The 21,509-nt window shown below is 33.2% G+C and overlaps 1 protein-coding gene across 2 annotated transcripts; it reads left to right on the plus strand.

The window, feature by feature from the left end:
* Nucleotides 1-84: 84 nt before the first annotated feature.
* Nucleotides 85-18,135, plus strand: LOC149726057 (unconventional myosin-VI-like). 2 transcript variants are annotated; one of them, XM_089890271.1, is made up of 31 exons: nucleotides 86-718; nucleotides 1,204-1,347; nucleotides 1,712-1,841; nucleotides 3,468-3,629; nucleotides 3,921-4,015; nucleotides 4,465-4,629; nucleotides 5,466-5,543; nucleotides 6,176-6,356; nucleotides 6,654-6,789; nucleotides 6,943-7,100; nucleotides 7,347-7,511; nucleotides 7,788-7,915; nucleotides 8,213-8,308; nucleotides 8,581-8,739; nucleotides 8,873-8,941; nucleotides 9,493-9,625; nucleotides 10,058-10,188; nucleotides 10,430-10,507; nucleotides 11,002-11,131; nucleotides 11,440-11,530; nucleotides 11,867-12,017; nucleotides 12,511-12,642; nucleotides 13,138-13,247; nucleotides 13,366-13,444; nucleotides 13,785-13,834; nucleotides 14,166-14,291; nucleotides 14,885-14,979; nucleotides 15,378-15,509; nucleotides 15,777-16,037; nucleotides 16,758-16,852; nucleotides 17,201-18,135. In XM_089890271.1, the coding sequence occupies exons 1-31, from the start codon at nucleotides 602-604 to the stop codon at nucleotides 17,300-17,302; spliced, it is 3,879 nt and encodes a 1,292-aa protein (XP_089746397.1). In that variant the 5' UTR covers nucleotides 86-601; the 3' UTR covers nucleotides 17,303-18,135. The 2 variants fall into 2 exon arrangements, with proteins under 2 accessions (XP_089746399.1, XP_089746397.1); XM_089890273.1 differs by lacking the exon at nucleotides 8,873-8,941 and having other exon boundaries at nucleotides 85-718.
* The last annotated feature ends 3,374 nt before the right edge of the window (nucleotides 18,136-21,509 follow it).

The following is a 21,509-nucleotide window of genomic DNA, read 5'->3' on the forward strand; positions in this document are numbered from 1 at the left end:
AAACACACAAAGCGCTCATGTGCGTCTGGTGTATGGGTAAACTGCACGATTAATGTCGTCGACACTGACTTACGTTTGGAGGGTGTATTGTAGCTTCATGAATAGCGATCCATGTTTTTGAGAGCTAATCATGTTTAAGTTTGTATGTAATGCTGTGTTTTCCAATACCTAACCATGTTTACCTCAGTTCAGTGGTAGAGAATAGGCCAACCAACCAGCATTGTCATAAGGTGTATTAATACAGCTAGCGAATATAGCATCTGATACCTCATACATGTACTACAACTTAATGAATATATTTTTTTATACAACTAGTACCAAAAATATAATTAATGAATAGTTTTGGTACTAGTTGTATACTCTTTTTAAGGTCATACTGAAACCAAAAGGAAATAAGATAAAGGCACATCTTAGAGGTTACAATTAGTTATTGGTTAGCATATAACATAGGGACGAACTCTTCACTAGCACTGAATCTTTTAGCGAATGCACATGATTTTTTATTGATACATAATTATCTCATATTTTTATGTTTCTAGTTTAATGGTTTGTTTATGAATAGTTAGGGTTTCAAATGTTGGAAAGCGCTTGACTTCCCATCATGGATAACGGTCGTATCGTGTGGGGTCCGCACGCCGACCATGGTTTTGTCTTGGGGACGATCACTGATATCGGTCACAACACAATCACTGTACAACCTACAGCTACAAATGTCAAGGTGTGGTGTGAAAAGTTAATTAGTACCCAAAGTCTGAAAAAAAGTTCCTAAGGTCCCAAGAATTCAGAACCTAAAAGTTCGTGGCAACTGCCACCGACTTTTACAGCTAGCTTAAATAATATGGAATTAATGTAACAGACTTTAGCAACGAAAGTTCTTTTGTAAACTTAAAATTGTCACAGAAGACAAAACCATATTAACGCTAAAATAAAATGTTTATAAAGACTGGCTTTTTTATGTTAATTCCTATATCTTTGATTATTTAGTTTTTGGGATAAATTTAAAGAGAAAATAAGATTTATGTTGTGTATTTTTGCAATAGTTCATATGATACTATATTTGGAACTTTAGTATTACAATTGCTAAATGATAAATCCCAATCCACATACTACAAAAGTCTATAGTAACCTATTAGGCAAAAACGTGTGCAGCAAGGAAATTATATACAAAACACTTTAAAACATATAAACATATTTATTATGCAGCCGATCACAGCTTCATATAACCAAGTATTTCCTGCCGAACCAGACACAAAGAAAGATGCAGATGATAATTGTTCGTTGATGTATCTCAATGAAGCTACACTGCTTCATAATCTGCGTTTACGTTACAAAAAAAATAAAATTTACGTAAGTTATTTTTATTCTAGCTGCTAATTTTAAACCAGTTAAAAAAGACTTTGCTTGGACTTCAAGTTGCATGAAAGTTGAAGGAGTAATAAAGTGAAAGTTTTCTAACACAGCTTGCTTAAAACCACTTCCATGGCACTCAGTTCGAGAAATATTGAACCAATAAATTTTATTCTATTCTATATAGTTAAGATCCTGCTGTGAGGCTATTTACCCCAAAAGATCTTGGGTCATATTTTTCTAAGAAATAGGCCCATTATCACAAAGTTTTATTTCCCATTAGGCCATAACCCTTGGTTTTATATGGAACCTGCGATATAGGCCTATCACCCCAGCAGTTATTTATCATCATTTTATTTTTCAGACCTATGTTGCCAATATACTGATAGCAGTGAACCCGTACCAAGATGTTCCTTCCTTGTACAATCAACAACAAGTGAAGAACTACAAGGGAAAGTCACTTGGTGTTCAACCTCCTCACTGTTATGCTATAGGTAATGCATAAGCTATAATCCGTAAAGTTACGTGTATTATGTAATGCACACGTTATAATCAGTGGGGTAGCTAGAAAAAAAGTTACATATGTTGGAACTTTGATCTTAAGATTTTAATATAATATGAAAGGCAATGATACAAACATACTTATATTCTAAATGTATCTCATTATGACACGCTGATTGTAAACACTTGAACAAAAGTTGAGACGTTCAATAATGTTGGTTTTGCTAAATTAGTTTGTGGGTTAAACCACCTAATTGAGGGGCTGTCACTCTAACAAACATTTGAACATCTATTTTTTTAGTTGGAACTTGAATATGAAAATGTTTTATTGTATTTGTATTTCATAAACTGTATTATAAATGGTAGATCGGAAACCTGGTACACATTATGTTTCCGAAATATTTAAGTTTTTTGACATTGTAAACACTAAAAAAAAACTTTAACAAGACAAACTCAGTTAAAATTAAAAAAAGGATATTAGTTTATGTTTTGCTTTAAACAAGATAACAAAAACATAGGAATACAAAACAACAGTGATACTTGATTTACCAGCAAAATGAAAGTTTGTTGAAACTATAATGGCAAATATGTAACTTATCAGATAAATATCTTGAAATTTGTCCTCTAGCTTTGGCGGTGCTTACACAGTCATTTCAAGTATGGCCCATTGTAAGGTACTTTGCTTGTTTAGATATTTTACGTCAATGAATTCTCCACCGGCAGTTGTTAAACATTAACTAGTATGTGTATTTGTGGTAGGAGGAACCCAGCACTGACGCGCCTTGTTCGATATTGTTGGATGACGTTATACTTGATAAGTCAACCTGTAATGAAATATTTATTACAATTCCTCTAAATTGCTTATGGTGTGGCTTCAAAACCAACGTTAATGCTGATTATTTAAAAATTAAAATATTTCAACATTTTCCTCATGATCTGGTCTTGCTGGAAAAATATTTTAAAATGTGTGAAATGGTATTCTGTAAAGCAGTAATGGGTGAAATATAGATAAAGAGTTTAGAGGTTAACCATTTTAAATGTCACATGTTTAGAATAAATGGATTCTGGGGCTGTGGTCCATTAAGTCAAATGCCATGTTGTTTATTCCACTCAAAACTACATGTGTAGCAAATGGTGTAATAATGTTAGATAATAAATTGTGTTCTTATCTTTAAAAAACACCATGGACATTGATGTTTTGCTTTCTTGTTTCTTTAACTGAACCTGGGACCCAAAAAAGGCAAATGCCAGTGTAATATTTGTTTAATTATGTGGCAAAGTACAGTGACATTTATTAAAAGGTTCGGGCTTTACACAATAAATAGGCCGAATTAAAAAATTGCTTAAATATAAAATAGTCGCCAATATCTTACTGCATAAAACAACACTGGTTTGATTGTTTTCAATTTAGAATCCCAAATATAATCTATAAATGTTCTAGTTTCAAACCTCAAACACAATTCCCAAACCTTGAACATTATTCCCTCACAACAAAACTTTTTCTTTTAATGTTCTGTATTAGTTTGTTGATTGTTATTAGATAATAACATACCTGTATTAGATGGTATTAGATAATAACAGATCACCATTAAAATAATTTCGTTTCTTGTTTTACCCAGCTGACAAAGCCTACAGAGACATGAAGGTTTTGTCGATGTCTCAATCTATTATAGTGTCTGGTGAAAGTGGAGCAGGAAAAACCGAAAACACCAAGTTTGTTTTGAGGTATCTGGCCGACAACTATGGTGCGGGGGATGACATTGATAAAAGAATTGTTCAAGGTAAAAACTTGTTGTAAAAATCCATGCTGTGGTAAAAATTCAATCTGCGGTAAAAATCTAATATGTCCATGTCTGCTGCAAATTTTGCCATTTTAATTTCCCATATTTTTATTTTACGAAACTGCGAAAACGAATAGTCGAAAATTTCATCTAAAGATTAATTGGGTTTTACTAAAAATGCTTCATCTACCATGTACTGTTTACATTAGTGATGTGGCAATTGGCAAAGCACTCTACAATTGATGTGTCACACAGGTTTTTAGTTTTATTGACTTTTAATTTTATTCTCAGCGAATCCAATTCTTGAAGCATTTGGAAACGCGAAGACGATGCGTAATAACAACAGTAGTCGGTTTGGAAAATTTGTCGAAATTCATTTCGTTAAGGTTGGTCCAACATACAATATCTGTTTTATATTGAAGACTTTTGATATTCATTATTAATTATTTATCCTTGTGTGGTGGGGCAAGTCCTTTGCTCATCGTGTGTGGTGGTCATATACACCTACACACTTATCAGTATAAAACTTTGTGGTTCAACAAGCTTCAACATCGGTTGAGGTTCAAATAGAAGCCCCTGGGTGTTGGTGTAATGGGCCAACCCTGGTTAAAATCCTAAATTGTGTGGCATGATGTGGGACCTTATCCCTACAGAATATAATGTAGCAAAACTAACCCCTACTGTTTGCATTAGTGTATGGAAAAGTACACAGACAATTACATGCGTTAAATTGTTAAATAGAACCTTCATGCCATTTACCTAACCAACAAAATATTAATCTTCTTTTTATTAAATTTTCATAGTTTCATATATATAACCCAACTTGTACTTGCAGGGAAAAGTTGTTGGAGGTTTTGTGTCTCACTACTTGCTTGAGAAATCACGAATTGTGATGCAAAATTCACGTGAAAGAAATTATCACATATTTTATCGCTTATGTTGTGGAGCGCCCGATGATGTTCGAACGAGGTTGCATCTTACAACTCCCGATAACTTCAGGGTAAATTACATCGATTGCTTCTACATTATACAACTTAATTTGCTGCGGCATGACAACCGTTCCGATGCTGTATTTGAGGTCTACAACAAACAATGTTAATAATTATTTCTTCTAATATTTAATCCACTTCCTTTGCTGATTGGTCTTGGATGTACAAACTTTAAAAGTTTAATGTGGCTTTAAATTGATGTGATTTTCATGCTCCTTAAGCTCTTTCAATTTATTCTGGTAATTAAATAAATAAGTATATTGTATGTTTACAGATAAACAACCAATAATACAGTTCTATAAAATAAATATTTTAATAATGTTTACTGAACATACTAAAAATAGGCATGTTTGCTTTTTAAGTTTTTGCGAAAACAAATTATAAATAAGTTTAACTTTGATAGTTATCTGAACTGGCATATATGTAAATACCTTGGTAACAAAGTAAATTCTCACAACATGTATTGTTTACTTTAGTTATGTGATAAAGTGCTTGGACCATTGATGTGCCACATATACTAAACTTACTGAAAAGAATTCCACCAATAAATGCCATGGAACCTGAAAGCCAATGGTTTAGCCATTGAAACAAGATGTACATAGTTTACGAAGCAATTTATCAATCATGTGCCACAGACTTTCAGGTTCAGTGGTATTTACTACTCAAGTAAAGTTGGTGTATGTGGCACAGCATTAGTCCAAGCACTTTATCATTTAACCAACTTTTTCATAGCTGTTTCATGCCATTTGCTAAAATATCTCCACGAATTCCACGGTTTAAGTATGATAAACCAAAAAAAGTGTAAGTGCTCAAATAACTATTGTATTAAAGTGATTTTATTTTCCAGTATTTAAGAAATGGTTGCACTCAATATTTCTTAACTGATGTTGAAGCTTCAAAAGTTAAAGGTGTTTTATCTGATGAGGTAAATAATAAGTTTATGTTTCCAATAATGGATTGAGGCATTGAGCCATATTTAGTACAATATGATTACTGTATTTTGTTCACTTTAAATTGTTGGCTCCGGTTAGATGCTGTACAGTGTACATGTTTAGTTTGTAATATTGTTTTATTTTTTTTCTAAATTGTTATATAATGTTATATTACTTTGCAGAGGCAGCTGAAATGTAGTTTATCCACTGCATGTATTAAAGACAACATTACCATTTTTATAAGTTATAAATAATGTAGATGGACTGGGATGTTACTTTTAGTCAGTGTTTCTCAACCGTAATAAACTTATCAATGTTTTCACCTCACAAAGTGACCCCATCAGAACTAATACATAATATAATAACTGTTTTTGCCAAGTCACTGCAATGCTTAGTTTGTGATAGAAGTTATAAATGCACCAAGTTTAATAAAATATTAGTTATAAATGGTTCATCACAACTTTAAGTAGAAGTCGAGAAATTCAATGCTACATTTTTTTAATTCTTGGATATTTCAAAGCAAGCATTACATATATAACCTCTTGCAACCTTCTCCCTTTACAAAACCTAAAAACTTTTCGTATATGAAGGCTTCATTTCAACATTTTCTAATTTTCCAATGCAGCACAAAAAGAAGGGTTCCCTGAATGATATTTTACTCAACGATTACAAAGATTATGAACGTCTCTTGTCATCCATGAAGCAGATTGGAATCTCACACCAAGACATGATGGATATATTTCAAGTGGTGGCTGGTGTATTACATCTTGGTAATATAACATTTGAAGAAGCTGGAGGCTCATCAGGTAGAATATGATTGTGTTTTATATATCTGTAGTAGGCCAGGAAACTTACTGCCGTATTTTGTCTCCTTACATTAGACATGGGAAGTTAAAGCCAATTGCATAGTACTCCATACCATAGCTTCAGTGAAAGTCAGTGATATTTGTCTTGAACTTTTATGTTCCGTGACAATCAAATGAAATTGAGATTGAATTTTTGTTTTATTTTATTATTCTTGAAAAAGTTTAGTTACAAAATCATTATTTCCAGAACTTTGTAAAATTATCCAATTTTGTAAAACTTTATACCATCCTATCTAGGTGGTTGCATGGTGAGTGAAGAAAGCAAAACATCAGTGAAGATAACGTCGGATCTACTCGGTTTAGAAGCAAATTCATTAACTGAAGCACTCACTACACGAAGCATGAGGTCTGCTGGGGAAACCAACACGATAAAGTAAGTTTATAATACGCATTCAAATTCATGGCAACTGCTACTAATTATATAATTTTGAGTTATGTAGCAACAGATGTCAATGATTTAGCATTTAAGGTTGAAAACATGTTTATTAAAAAAAATTGTATATTTTAAATTTTTTTTTTTGTTTAGAGTTCCGCTGAAACAAGCTCAATCATCCAATGCCAGAGAGGCGTTAGCGAAGGCGATATATTCGAGGTTGTTTGACCACGTTGTGTCAAGGATAAACCAGTGTTTCCCATTCAAATCATCCCAGGGCTACATTGGGATCCTCGATATTGCTGGATTTGGTGAGTGGGTTCACCATTTGCAGTGTTGCGCAGTGGTTTGTTAATAAATTCAGTGTTGCACATTATTAAAAACATACAAATGCATGTGTCTTTTTTAATTACCCAACAAAGTTAAATACATGGTAACTTGTAAGCTGTTGCAAAGTGTATGAAACAAAACACTTGGTTGTAAGTCTCTTGAACGAGAGTAGAATAAACTACTTTCAATTATTTGTATTCTTATATCTTATTTCAAAATATGTCCAGAATATTTTGAGGTAAACAGTTTCGAACAATTCTGCATCAACTACTGCAACGAGAAGCTTCAACAATTCTTCAACGAACGAGTTCTACGAGAAGAACAAGAATTATACGCCAAGGAAGGCTTGGGGGTTCATGAAGTCACATATGCTGACAACCAGGACTGTATTGGTAATATTTGATCAATTTATATAAACTGTCTTTGCCAGGAATTGTAAAATTCTGAAACAGCTTTTTCGACAATTAAATTTTTTGTGCTGATGTTTTATTTATTGAAATGTTTTTATACAGCAGTCTTTAAAGTTAATGGTGGCTTTTAGCTGTAAAACTTAAAATCCCATATTATGTAACTAAGAAATCCTAACCACTAACACCCAATTTAGGGCTTGGATTGATGAGATAACTTTTCCTAATTAAATACTCAAAACACGACATATTTACCCCCAGATTTGATTGAAGCATCCCGTGTTGGAATCCTCGATATTCTGGATGAAGAAAATAAACTTCCTGCATCATCTGATAATCATTTCACATCCGTTGTTCATTCAAAACATAAGAACCACTTCCGCATATCGGTAAGTTGCAAATGTGTGCAATATTTATTTGGGGCCTAAACTTCTCAAATCTCAATATTTCCTAATGATGTCTTGCCAAACGACAGATGAAACGTCGGAAATACACAAAGTTTTTTACCGAATGTGCCGCTAAAAGATTATTTACGTTATGGTAACAACACAATGGTCTCAATTCCCGTTTATACTTACCCAGTTTTTCAATGGTTTTACAGAATTTGCGGTGTGCAAACTTACCATTTATTTTTGAATGCCTAAAAAAAAAAAAAACTTTAGTTTTCATAAATTTATAACTTTTAGATCCCACGAAAATCCCAGCTCTCCAACCATCGTAACTTGAGAGATGATGAAGGATTTCTGATCCGACATTTTGCTGGAGCTGTCTGCTACCAAACCGTGCGTGATCCCAAATTTCTAAAACTAGTTTCTAATTTTAAGTGCAATTTGTGAAAAAGAATTTTTGATTAATGTGCCGAATGCTATATACCTTGGCTCTGTTTGTTTGTAAGGGATAAAATCCACCTAACAGCAGGGTAAAATCTGGTATTTTATTAAAACTGAGGTGCAAAAACATAATATTATGCCACTTCACACCATACACTCATATCATTGAGCTTATTATTGCAACTCATATGTTAAAAATTACTTAAACTATTTTCATGTTTTAGGTTCAATTTGTGGAAAAGAACAACGACGCCTTGCACAATTCTTTGGAACAGTTAGTCTCCAGTAGCAGAAACAAATTAGTTTCACAAATTTTTGAAAATTCAAAAACGACATCCACAAAGGGGAAACTAGGCTTCATAAGTGTCGGTAACAAATTCAAGGTATAACAACACCGGATAAATGTTGCGCAAATTGTGCTGCTGTCACCGCTTACGACGTAAATAATCATGTATTGTGGCTTTGAGCAATCGTTGTATGAGGCTGCTTAATTTATATAGCGATGATTTTACGTAGATGTCGGCACAAAATGAGACTGCACGAATTAATTCGTTAAACTTTGTAAGTGTTGGAAGTTTATTCAGGGTAAGTTGCTATTTGTATAATATTGCATGCATTGCTGTAGCGGTGCACAACTAATATGTGGATGCACGTCAGACTGGTTTGTATAGTTTTGTGGGGGTTGAGAGTTACTAACCAAAACTATGCAAACAACAGACTGGTTTCTAGTTTGTATAGTTTCGTACACTAGTTCCCAAACTGGGGTTTATGAATCTTTTATGCAGTGACGCAGCCAGAAAAAAATAAAGGGGGTTTTAATTTCTAAAAAAAATACCTAAGAAACCCCCTGGTTACGACACTGTGTCTGTGAGAACCTTTGGTTGCTTCTGTGATGCTAAATTGCTTGCATGAAACTTTCTAGCTTTGTACTTGCTGTAAGCAGACTTTTTAGCTCAATGACCAGATTTTGTTTTGCATTTGATATACCGATCATGCAATTTAATAGCTGCTTAACAGCATCTGACATGCAAAAATTAAAGGGCTTCAGAAGCCTATTATTGTTAAACTTAACGCCTCTTGTCTTCATTTATATTATAGATATATATACATTTTTTAATGTAAAAACAAAATTTTAGACACAACTTGGTCAGTTACTTGAGAAGCTGAACAACACTGGATCGAGTTTCATTCGTTGCATCAAACCAAACTTATCCATGCAAAGTAGTTTGTTTGAAGGGGGGCAAATTCTAAGTCAACTGCAATGTTCTGGTGAATAAGTTAGTCTAGTATGGGTTGTGTCCTTACCCAAACTTTTCCCATGATTAGAACTTTAATATTGTTTATTTAAATATTGTTTATTTGCAATGCTGTAGGATTATGTTGGCGTGAAAAATCACCTAATATAAGTGGCAAATAAATGATGCAATTTAACATTTACTGTTTACGTAGGTTCTATGGTAAAGTAATGTTGCATTTGAAACCTTTCTTTGAAAATCAAGATGTCTTCGACCCAATAGTCTGTTATGGGTTAATAAAATTGTTTCCAAAACAATTAGCGATTGCAGAGTTGCGGTCATAGCAAGTTGTAAACGGGCACGACGTGTTTGAAACAGAACACCCGTGTTATAACGACTGTCGCTGCTCCGCATAACGAGGATAAACAACTTACATTCACTTCTTCATCTCATGATATATTTTTAGGAATGGTCTCTGTGCTCGACCTAATGCAAGGAGGATTCCCCTCACGTGCTCAGTTCAGCGTTGTATACAACATGTACAAATCCATTATGCCAGAAAAGTTAAAACGTCTGGATCCCAGGCTATTTTGCAAAGTAAGAATTTGTTCTTTTTTTTATAAAGAGAATATGTATAGCCCTTAAATGTGATAATGAAGATTGTAAGATTTATTGTCGAAACAGCAGCTTTTGGATAAAAAAGTTTCGGTTAAAATATTTTTTAAAGTTTTTTTATTCTTTATGGCTAAAAATGTCCATTTAAAAAATTAAGTGTCTAACGAGTTTTCATGCGAAGTAAAGTATTAGTTAAAAAGTAAATCAACCAATCAACTTACAGGCATTGTTTAAAGCTCTTGGATTGGACGATAATGATTTCAAATTTGGTTTGACAAAAGTTTTCTTCAGACCAGGAAAGGTGGGATGTTTTTTAGAAATGTGAAAATAAAAAAAATTATATTAATCAAAAAGTGTATTTATTATAATATTGTAATTTTTTCAAACCAAAAAAACATCCCACCAGGAAAGGTGGGATGTTTTTTAGAAATGTGAAAATAAAAAAAATTATATTAATCAAAAAGTGTATTTATTATAATATTGTAATTTTTTATGAAATTTTTTTAAAGTGGATCTTCGCATTTGCACAAATTAATCATTTATCTATAACACGTATTTTTGTTAATTAAATTGTTAGATTTGATCAATACAAAATAATTTAGTTTACAACTTGATAAAGTGCATATTATGATATTCTGGCAACTCAAACTTTATGAACCAAATAAAAGCCTAAAAAACATGCATACAGGTTATCTAGCAATGAGATTACCAGCAAGAATCGTCAGCTTTGTTTTTTCTTTCGATTGATATGAATTTGATCAATCATAAAGATGATAAAATATAAATATGTTTTAGTTTGCTGAATTCGATCAACTCATGAGGTTCGATCCAGAAAATCTGAAAATTCTGATAAAGAAAGTTGAGAAATGGTTGATCCGAGCTCGATGGAGGAAAATACAGTGGGGGGCACTGTCTGTTGTTAAATGTAAGTTTTTTTATACTGGAACCAAACTTAAGTAACTTTTCTATGATTATACAAGTTTTTGTAACTTTGAATTAGTGATTAGCAGCAGTTGGTAGAATAGCATTTTCGAGTGCTTGTCATAAGATACCAGATTCAAAGCAAGATGCTGCTACTATTGTGTTGTATTCCGGTGTATGTGCAAGATATTGATAGTAAATTGTTTCATCCCATTGGTCTCTAATGGTTTCCAAATCATCGGTGTCATGCTAAAAGTTCCCAAAGGAATTGCTAAAGAGGCACCAGATGTGAATCTTTATTTAACTTTCCAGTGAAAAACAAATTATTATGGAGAAGACAGCAATACATTTGCATACAGAAGCACCTGCGTGGGTACATTGCTAGAAAGAAACATCTACCAAGGTAACATTGTTTAAACTAACAAGTGTTTTCCCATTATTGTGTAGGATTCACCAAATACCTCATTTTATAAATACTTAAATAATACAGGTTTACAATGAAAGAAACAAAAATGTTATAAAATACTATTGCATCAGATGAATAGAATAATATTTGTATCCTTAATGTTTTTTTTTTTTATTTTGATTTGATTCTGTAATTTTTTATCATTCTTATCGGGTTGTAATAACATTATTTTTCGAATGCAAAAAAAGGGTAAAATATTTTTTTCTGGAAAAATTATTATTTTATACGTTTTTCAATGTTTTTAAAACTGTTAATTTTGTTTCTTGTTTACAGAATTCGTGGATTATTGAAAGTCCACCATCTTCTTCGTCAACTTCCCAGGATGCGTGAAATGACTTCGGTGTTGAAGGAAAATAAAAAAGAAATGTTGGCCAAGGTGGAAAAGCATGAGAAAGATATCAAATCGAACATCGCTAAAATTAAGGTAAGTTTTATGCATTGTTTGTTTATTATTTTGTGGCAATCACTTTTATATTGTTTTATTACATTTATGAAAAATATTGCTTTGACAGATTATAACTATCTCTTTTCAATTTAGGTATTTTTACAATTATAATAAGTTAAAATTTATACCTGATCCTGGGAAGTTAAAACCATATTATTTAGTACCACCACCCCCAAATGATTCGCACTGTACCAAGTCTCGAATGAAAATGAACAAGGCATTCTATTCTAATTATATACGCAGTTATCACAACTTGCTGGAATAACCAACTATATTTTGTTCCATGAAAAAACGGTTTTAATTTTACCTTGTTTTTCTTAAATATACATCTGAATTGGTTTACACCCATGTAATTTAATGTTCTTCCTACAGTACTAGTTTAAATAAATATAGTATCATTAGTTTCAAGATTTTTATCACATGAGTAATTTTTGATATATTATAATGTTGTTGATAATTGATATCTCCCCAGGCTTCCATACTCAGCAAGGAAAAGATGGAGGAGATTTATAAGATGTTGGTGAAACAGGAGGAAGTGATCTTGAAAGATGTTCAGTCGAGGAAGATGGCCGAACAAGAGGCGGAAAAAGCGAGGAAAATAAAGGTTGGTACTTGTTCACTTAAACTAGGGATGCTACCATTGTGGCTATGTGTGTTTGGGCGAGACAGTTTCTGCTTGTTAAAACTATTGCTGTCCATATTTCCGATGGGTACTGGGTTCAAAGCTTGATGCCGCTATTATTGTGGCATATTCAGGTGTATAAGTACAAGAGGTAAAGGTTTTCAACTAAGTGGTCACTAATAGGTTGCCCAAATTATGGATATCAAACAAAAAAAAAATTGGCCAAAAATTGAATACTTCTGCTTATGGATGAGCATACAATGAATGAAATCAGACACCGGTGACCAAGTTCTGAAACAGTCATGTTGTGTTGGAATATCATGTGACATTCATTTGTTTGCAATGCTTTGTGTTAGGTATATAACCAGGGTACAAGTCAACTTACAAAAACATGGTTGCTTACAAAGTTACATATTCGGAACAAGGAGTGTGAAGCAACATATGGTGCATATTTGGTATTGTGTATTCTATTTATAGGAGGCATTGGAAAAAGAGAAAAAAAGAAGAGAAGAAGAAGAACTGCGAAAGAAAAAAGAAGAGGAAGAGAGAGAACGAAAACAGAAGCAAGAAGAAGAGAACAGAAAAATGTAAAACCAAAATATAGTTATTTCATAGGTCCAATATTTTTTCACCTATTAAAAAGTTTTTTTTTTCTAGTTTTTTTAAACGTACTGAAACTTTGTTTAAGTTTTTTTCTATCTTTAGCAAAGCTGAGATGGAGGAGAAAAGAAAAAAAGAAGCAGAAGAACAACGAAAACGAGATGAACTGCAAAAACAAATGGAGGTATGTTGTTTATATAAGCTAATGTTACTCCTTGAAACAAAGCCTAGATATTATTGTCATCAAACATCCTGATTTATGTTACTGTATGACTTAGTGCATTAAACATTACAACAAGTTTGTCTCAAATATAATTTGCCTGAAATTTACAAAAAATTATTTGGTTAAAACTATGCATTGTAGCTACAATCTGGTGCTATGAAAACGTAACAAACAAAAACCAGGTCCAACCAGTAGTAGTACTGGAGAAATATTTTGCCTAAATGGCATCGTCAGTCTCTTCTTCAAATAGAATGCTAAATCAAGCTACAATTTCTATATGATGTACATTACGCTCTTACAGGCACGTTATAATGCTGAGATGGCTGTTAGAAGAGCAGAGGAAGAGAAAAAGTTTGTTCCTTTTTTCTTTTTCCCTTTTTTAATTCAAGTTTCTATTTTGTTAAAACTAGGTTTTCTACCCTACTAATGTTAATTGTTATGTCATATTGGAGATGTCTATGTTATTATTGAAATATTTAAATATATACCATAACATATACAGGACCATCCTATTATATTATAATATATTTTTGTTATATGTTATTTTGTAAATATTTATTTTATGTTTAGGTTTTTTATATTATTTGGAAAAAAAATTTGTTATCAGTTTAGTTTTAATTTTCAAGGTTTCGACAATATAATGTATCTTTTTAATTTATTTCTACCTATGTTTTACCTTTAGACGCGCAGTTGAAGAACAAGAAAAACGTGACCGTGAACTTGCGATGCGACTCGCCAAAGATGACGGACACTCTCAACTTGTTGATGAATTGCCGATGTCTGCAACTGTCATGCAACAGCAAAAGAAGTAAGAATTTTTTAGATAACGATTTTAAAGTGATAACAAGTGATTGTCAACCTTTGAGTTACACTTATTGTAAAAGTGTTTTTTGTTGTATTGATTTAATGCAACTGCAAAAAAAGTGGGAATTTTATAGATGACTGTGTAGTATGGTGCACAAACACACACAGGTTTTCTGCTCTGTTTAAACATGACAGCCCATATGTAAGGAAGGATTTTTATCTAAATGTTTCGGTTTTAAACTGTTTAGTCCTTAATGACAATGCTTATTAACTGTTGAATTGCCTACTACGACGGTTACAAAGCCTTTTCATTGGTGTTGTAAAAGTGTTTTTATTTTATGCAATTACTGTGTGAAACAATGTTTGTGATGCTTAGATTCTTTTCTGTTAAAAAGATAAATTTTAATATACAAACTTTTCCCTTATGATATTTCCCCATTCTCACTGTTACTGTAAAAGTATTGAAGTGTATGAACAGACAGCCATGTGAACACAGTTTTGTTGTGTCAATAGTCTGTTTTAATTTTTCAGTGTTTTGTTTTTTCAGTTTATTATTAAGTAGCAAAAAAAGGTTATAATTTCTTCATTAACCAACAGAGCGATGGCAAGCGGAAGTTCTCCCACCGGTCGTAAAAATGATTTGACACGTTGGAAATATACAGAACTACGAGATGCAATAAATACATCAACTGGTTGGGAAAATATTCAAGTTTTATTTTTTATTTATAACGTTATAGCTGATCGTGAAACTGTATACTTACTTTTCCTATATGCCTTTGTATAATTATATATTTTATATTTACATATGTTGTTGCTACAAATTATTTTCAAATTAGTAATCCTGTATAAATGGTTTGTTTACTAGTTTCCTTTAAGACTTAGCATAATGTGCATGAAGCTTGTGTATGAAAGAGTAAATATAAAGTTTATTCATCTTATTTAAAAATACTAACAAGACTAAAGTTGAATGCAAACAGCATTTGTTACAAGTTTTGGATTAAAATGAATGACATGTTTTTCAATTTTTCAAAACTTTTTTCAAGCTTTTCTATTTTTATTTTTTATAATGGTTTGCGTAATGTGTTTGTAGATATTCAGTTGTTGGAAGAATGTCGTGAAGAATTCCATCGTCGATTGAAAGTTTACCACATGTGGAAGGCAAAGAACAAAGCTCGTAACCAGACACAGGACATGAGAGCTCCTCAAACTGTGGTCGATAATGGTAAAGTTTAAATTCTTTGCAATAAATTATCTGTTTTTAAACTGTTGTCGCCAAATGTGTAAATACAGTTTTTATTTCTTGACTGTGGTTAAGTATTTTTTAACTTTGCGTTTTCAATGTTTTGTTTGATACAGTTTGATTAGGAAGTTATTTTTTTATACTCTCGTATCCATTTTCAAAAGTTGTTGTTATAACTTGATTTGTATTTCAGAATAAAAAGTTAATTTTATTTTCAATTTTTTTGATTCCAATATATATTTTTTTCAGCTGAAAGACAACCAGTGATGGCAAAGACGATGGCGGTTCTTCCTGCCAAGTCCGCAGCATCCGCAACATCCGCAGCATCGGGGAAGATCAACGATCATTGGATGCAAAGATACTTCCGCATCCCATTTATCCGCCCATCGGATGTTGGACAAGATCCTAATCTTATGAAGAAGGGTTGGTGGTACGCTCATTTTGACGGACACTTCATCGTTCGTCAGATGGAATTACATCCCGATAAAGTTCCTTTGCTACTTGTAGCTGGTAAGTAAAAAACAAATAAAATTAAAAACTAAAGTTAAGATTATGTTATTTTATAATACTATAATAATAAAAAAGAACAATAAAAACACACCTTGTGCCTACTTATGCGTTACCATGTATGCAACTTTATAAAGCGTATTTTTCGTTGGGTGATAATTTGGATAACCAATTATCGACCATTGGTTTGGGTAATATTTCAATATTTTGGCACACTGTATTTCTATGTATAAGTCTACATATAGTACAAGTTAAAATCTAGAAGTTGATAGACTGCATATATAAATATTTCCAATTAATTGAGACCAGTGGACATAGCTCTGTACAAAACTTGAAAATGATTTGACTGCTGTGGATTCTTCAGTTCCTATTATTGCACCTGAGTATAACCCCCTGTTATTAAAACAACCCCGTAGTTCTCTTCAACCCCCGTTTAATGTTTCATGTTGTGTTAAAACAACAGATTCTTACAAATGTTTTTAAAAAAGTTAAAAAAAACAGTTGTTGGAAGTCGTGAAGCTTATGTTATACTTTGTCTGAAGCTACTGTGTGTGTTGAAACATACAAAGCAACAATGTCTATAATCAAGTGTTCACTGATAAGTTGTCCAAATTTACTTCTCTGATTTTTTTTGGACCAAAAAGTTATCAATTTTTTAATATCTTTTATATTTCACCAGTTTGCTTAAAAATTATAAAATGAAACAACATGCTTGCCCACCAGGTAAAGACGACATGCAGATTTGTGAGTTGAGTTTAGAAGACACGGGGTTAACTAGAAAGAAAGGAGCTGAAGTTCTTCCTCGGGAATTTGAACAGGTTCGTGTAACATATTGAGCCATAATTTGATACTAAAAACTGAAACCCATTTTAAAGTAAATATTTTTCAGAGACTATGTATCTGTAACATGGTATATATGTAATCACACTTAGTTTTGTTTGGTCAATAAAAATACTTTCATTTTCATTAAACCAATATTTTATATTCTGGTTGTGATGAATTGGTAAAAGAAACTTTCTTGTGGTGGGGCAAAAGCAGTCATAATCACACAGGTGGCTTGTATACCTCTTGCTTACTCAAAAGCTACCATGTTTATAACTTTGTGCCAAAAACAAGAGTTGACAACATATTTTACCAGGTGTTTTACCATTTACATATGTTACCAGGTGTGGAACGCAAATCGGGGTCGAGAATATTTGCTTGCGGCCATCAACACCAAGCAGGCACGACCAAGTTACGCAACAGCTGCTTTACAAGCTGCACGTTGAAGTTATTTTCAAAATCTTAAAATACTGGCTGAAAAATACTGGCTGAATCATCCTAATCACACTTGCTGTTGGTTTTGGGAAATGTCTTTAAATTGGTCCATAATATTATCCTTTATGATTTTATGTTCTAGTTAACATTCTGCAACCAAAACAGCTTCACAATGAAAAGCTACCAATTAACATCACACAAAGAAAGAAAGTGGTGAAATGTCATTATATGTTACAGAGTGTTAATTTTAAGACGCTAAATTTAATATAGGCAATTTTAATCTGTAGTTTTTATAAAGTATTTTATAAATTTATCGCATTCCACATCCTATAATTTGTGCAATTGAATCAAATACTGTGTGATTTTTACAGTTTAAATTTCTAAATATTTTCATAAAATTACTGTGTTAAGAAGTAGCAATTCTAATTAATCTACAATTCATATTTACAAAATAATGCTGGTAAATATCCGTTTCAAATTTCATATGAATATTTTGTGTTAGATTCTAACTATCTAGTTGTGTGCTGAAAATTATTTAATAATTTATAATAATTTATAGAAGGTAAAAATATGAATGTTTTTGAAAATTATAAAATATGAATCACAACCGTTGTACAGAGCCATGTGCGCTGGTTTGGCTGCAAACCGATTCAATGAAGGAAAACTGGGCTGTAACACTAAAAGTTTATAACTCCATAGTGGTGGTACTTGATTAGTTCATATAATGTTAGTTGCGTGTGTGTTGTATTAGCTTCGGTACATAAGGGTCTAATTACCATGATTGTGATGAAAGCTTTCTGATTGTAGTGAAAACAAATTGCGCAATAAATTATCATAAAGCTTCCTTCTGTTGCAAATGCCTTTATATACAATGACATCTTGCTTTGTCAGCAGATTCACCATAATTAGGGGGTTGATAATATGGTGATAATGAAATCAAAGTATTTTGTATTTTAAGTTCCTATTAACGGTTACATTCCTTTGTTTACTTACAAGGTAAATGTGTTATTTTGGTGGAACTAATTTTGTGTAAAAAAAAAACTATAGATGAAAAATTTATCGAAACAAATCATGAAATACACAAACAGTTTTGTTGAAGATTTTCATTGTTTACAAAGCTACAACTGATGCATGAGATCTTGGTGTCTCCATGTTGGTTTCAATCTTAGGCAAGACACTTAACGACAATTGGTCCAACCCAGTATTCACTAATAGAAGCCATAGATAAAAAAATCTCCCCAAAATAATCACTCATACACTTGGTGACTTTTAAGCTGGCACAAGGTGGAAGAAACAGAACAACTGTGTTATAATAACTGTCGTCGCCCCACCATGCGAGGATTTGTAAGTTACATTCATACAATAAAACTGCAGGTAACACCAAGGTGATCCTAGTATGTATAGAGCGGCAACTTTAATATACATTTAGATTTTCTACTTCTGCCACTAACACTAATATATGCAACTTGTGCCACAGGAGATAGACAATCACTATTTTTTTTGTCTTTGCTTATACGGTAACAAACATTGATGTGTTATATTGTGGAATAATTAATAAACAACTTATACACATCTTACCTGTTTAACTTTGTAAGTACACGTCCTTTATGATCGCCTTTGTATTGTATCACGTGTTCATTATTTGTAGCCATTTTATGCTTATGTAGAATCTAAACTAGCAATAAAAAAAATACTTTTGCTGGATTACAAAGCAAGCCAAACTCAACCATTTGATTTATCAAGTTAAACGGGTCCTACTAAAACACGCCCGGTGGGGCCCGGTGGGGCCCGGTGGGACCCGGTGAGGACCCGGTGTTACGAGCCATACTAAAACACGCCCGGTGGGGGGCCCGGTGAGTATTTCTTGAAAGGGGAGCTTTCCCTATGCAAGAGCCACCAAAATGCGTGTGTAAAACAGAACTTGTAAAAAAATTGGAAGATATTGTCTGTCTTCAAAGCCTAAAGATGGCAATTTTCGGTGATAAAAATTACATTCTTGCTCCGCACGTCATCGCTGAAACAAAATGTGCATAGGAAATAAAACATGATGATGAAAATGGACACGTAATTCGCAAGTTCTTCAATTTTCGCTCTGCTAAAACGGAAACAAACGTGGGATCGCGCTACTGAGGGCTTGTCCGAATACGTAAAAGCCTAACACGCTAACTAAAAGACACATCATGTCTAATATTTACATTTTTCGTTTTAAAAGTTACATTGTTCGTCTTTTAAAGTTTTTAATAATAAAACTTCGATCAAGTATAAGTGTATGTATAGTACTGTGGCCTAAGGTAGGACACTTATAGCACATATAGTAGGGTGGGGTAAGATGGGACACCTTTTCATTCTGTTTCTCGTCTCATTTGGTAGTAAGCAAAGAACATTCAAAGAATTATAAAACTATATTCTTACGACTCCCATAGAACGTTGTTAATTGTTTAAAACACGAACGGAAAATTTGGATCTTATGTTGTAAAGGTGTCCCGTCTCCCCCGTCCTACTATAATATTTAAATATCCTGATCGTGTTTTAAACAATTAACAACAGTCTATGGGAGTCGTGAGGACATAGTTTTATAATTCTTTAAATGTTCTTTGCTTACTACCAAATGGGACGAGAAATTGAATGAAAAGGTGTCCCATCTTACCCCACCCCCTATTAACAAAATTCAACGAATAAACTTTTGCTAAAAATACAGTTCATTATGTAAGTGTACAACGAAACAAACTTCGTACATCCATAATCAAAGTTAATTTTTAAAAAACTTAACTCGGGGGTCTTATTAGGCTAAAAATCTAAATACACGCATCACATTTTGGTGGATCTTGAATAGGGAAAGCTCCCTTTTCAAGAAATACTCACCGGGCCCCCCACCGGGCGTGTTTTAGTATGACTCGTAACACCGGGTCCTCACCGGGTCCCACCGGGTCCCACCGGGTCCCACCGGGCCCCGCACCGGGCGTGTTTTAGTATATTTTTTTCCACCGGGCCCCACCGGGCCCCGCCGGGCGTGTTTTAGTAGGACCGAGTTAAACGCCATAAGCTTCTAACCGGTGGTTTACGAAGAGGGAAACTCCCCTACCTGCAACTATATAGCCGCAATTATGGTGCGCTAATAAGATATTAAACGCGAATTGCAACTTTGTTCGGTAGGGACAAACGTATATTACGTAATGTTCACAAACTAAACATTGTCGTTTTGCAAAACAAAGGCCACAACAAACTATTACTTTATGAACTTTATGTTCCTAATAATAACACTGCATGAACCAAATATGAAGTGATACAAAAGCCAACCGAAGTCACAAGACGTGGTATGCGACAAGATTCGACCGACTATTGTAGATAGGGCACATGGTAATTTGGGTACTTAACTATGAGCAATCGTATAAAAACCACTACCGTGAACAACAAATAGATGCTAAAATTAACCCAAGCCTTTATCACTGCTCAATTAACGAGTACCAACAAACTCGACTCAATTTTAAAATAGAAAGCGAATCTACTTCACTGAAGTTGCCTATACGTGTTGTACAACCTTACACGATAGTTCGCGCACAATATAATTGCTGCTACCAATGCGCGTTATACACCGAACTAACATTGCAGTATTTGCCAAACGCGTGTTTTGTCCAGTTTAATAATTGCCCAGTCGATTGTCAATAAAGTGATTTCTTTTACATAACTAGTAAAACTTAGAAATTTTGACATGTACGACAGTCGTGGTTAACATGTTTAATAAACTTATAAATTTACCGGTGTGCACGAAATTCCTGCATGCCAATATCGAAAACATAGGTTGGTACGCAGCCATCCTCTATTGTTCAAATCGCCCTGTTTAGCTTTGGTTGGGTACTAGTATGGGCATCTTGTACAAACTGTTAAATAATATGTTAAATAAATATTCCTAACACCTAAATATTTATATTAAGCGACGCGGGATTTATACAAACTTATAGAACGACAATAACTCTATGAAAAATGCGTGCCCCAGCACTAGTACAACATTGTGGGGTTTATCGTATGTTTAGAGGCACAATATTTTTTCTCATCTTTCGACTTAAACTCATAACACGCTCCTTCTTTGACCCGTCCATAAACGCATTTATCCTATATATTGATTAGGTTCTGTACACTTCATCGTTCGTAAGTTTGTGGCTTTAAATTTGCGTCTTTATGTTTGATATGAATTGACTACAGGAAGCAGCCCACAGGAAG

Source organism: Ciona robusta, chromosome 12, assembly GCF_009617815.1.
Source record: "Ciona robusta chromosome 12, ASM961781v2".
Lineage (NCBI taxonomy): Eukaryota > Metazoa > Chordata > Ascidiacea > Phlebobranchia > Cionidae > Ciona > Ciona robusta.

Bases quoted from the DNA above. Each gene is read 5' to 3' on its own strand.
- LOC149726057 (XM_089890271.1), top strand. From the start codon at position 602: ATGGATAACGGTCGTATCGTGTGGGGTCCGCACGCCGACCATGGTTTT. The intron at 8,309-8,580 runs GTGCGTGATCCC...TTCATGTTTTAG, and splicing joins GAGCTGTCTGCTACCAAACC to GTTCAATTTGTGGAAAAGAA. The intron at 11,531-11,866 runs GTAACATTGTTT...TCTTGTTTACAG, and splicing joins AGAAAGAAACATCTACCAAG to AATTCGTGGATTATTGAAAG.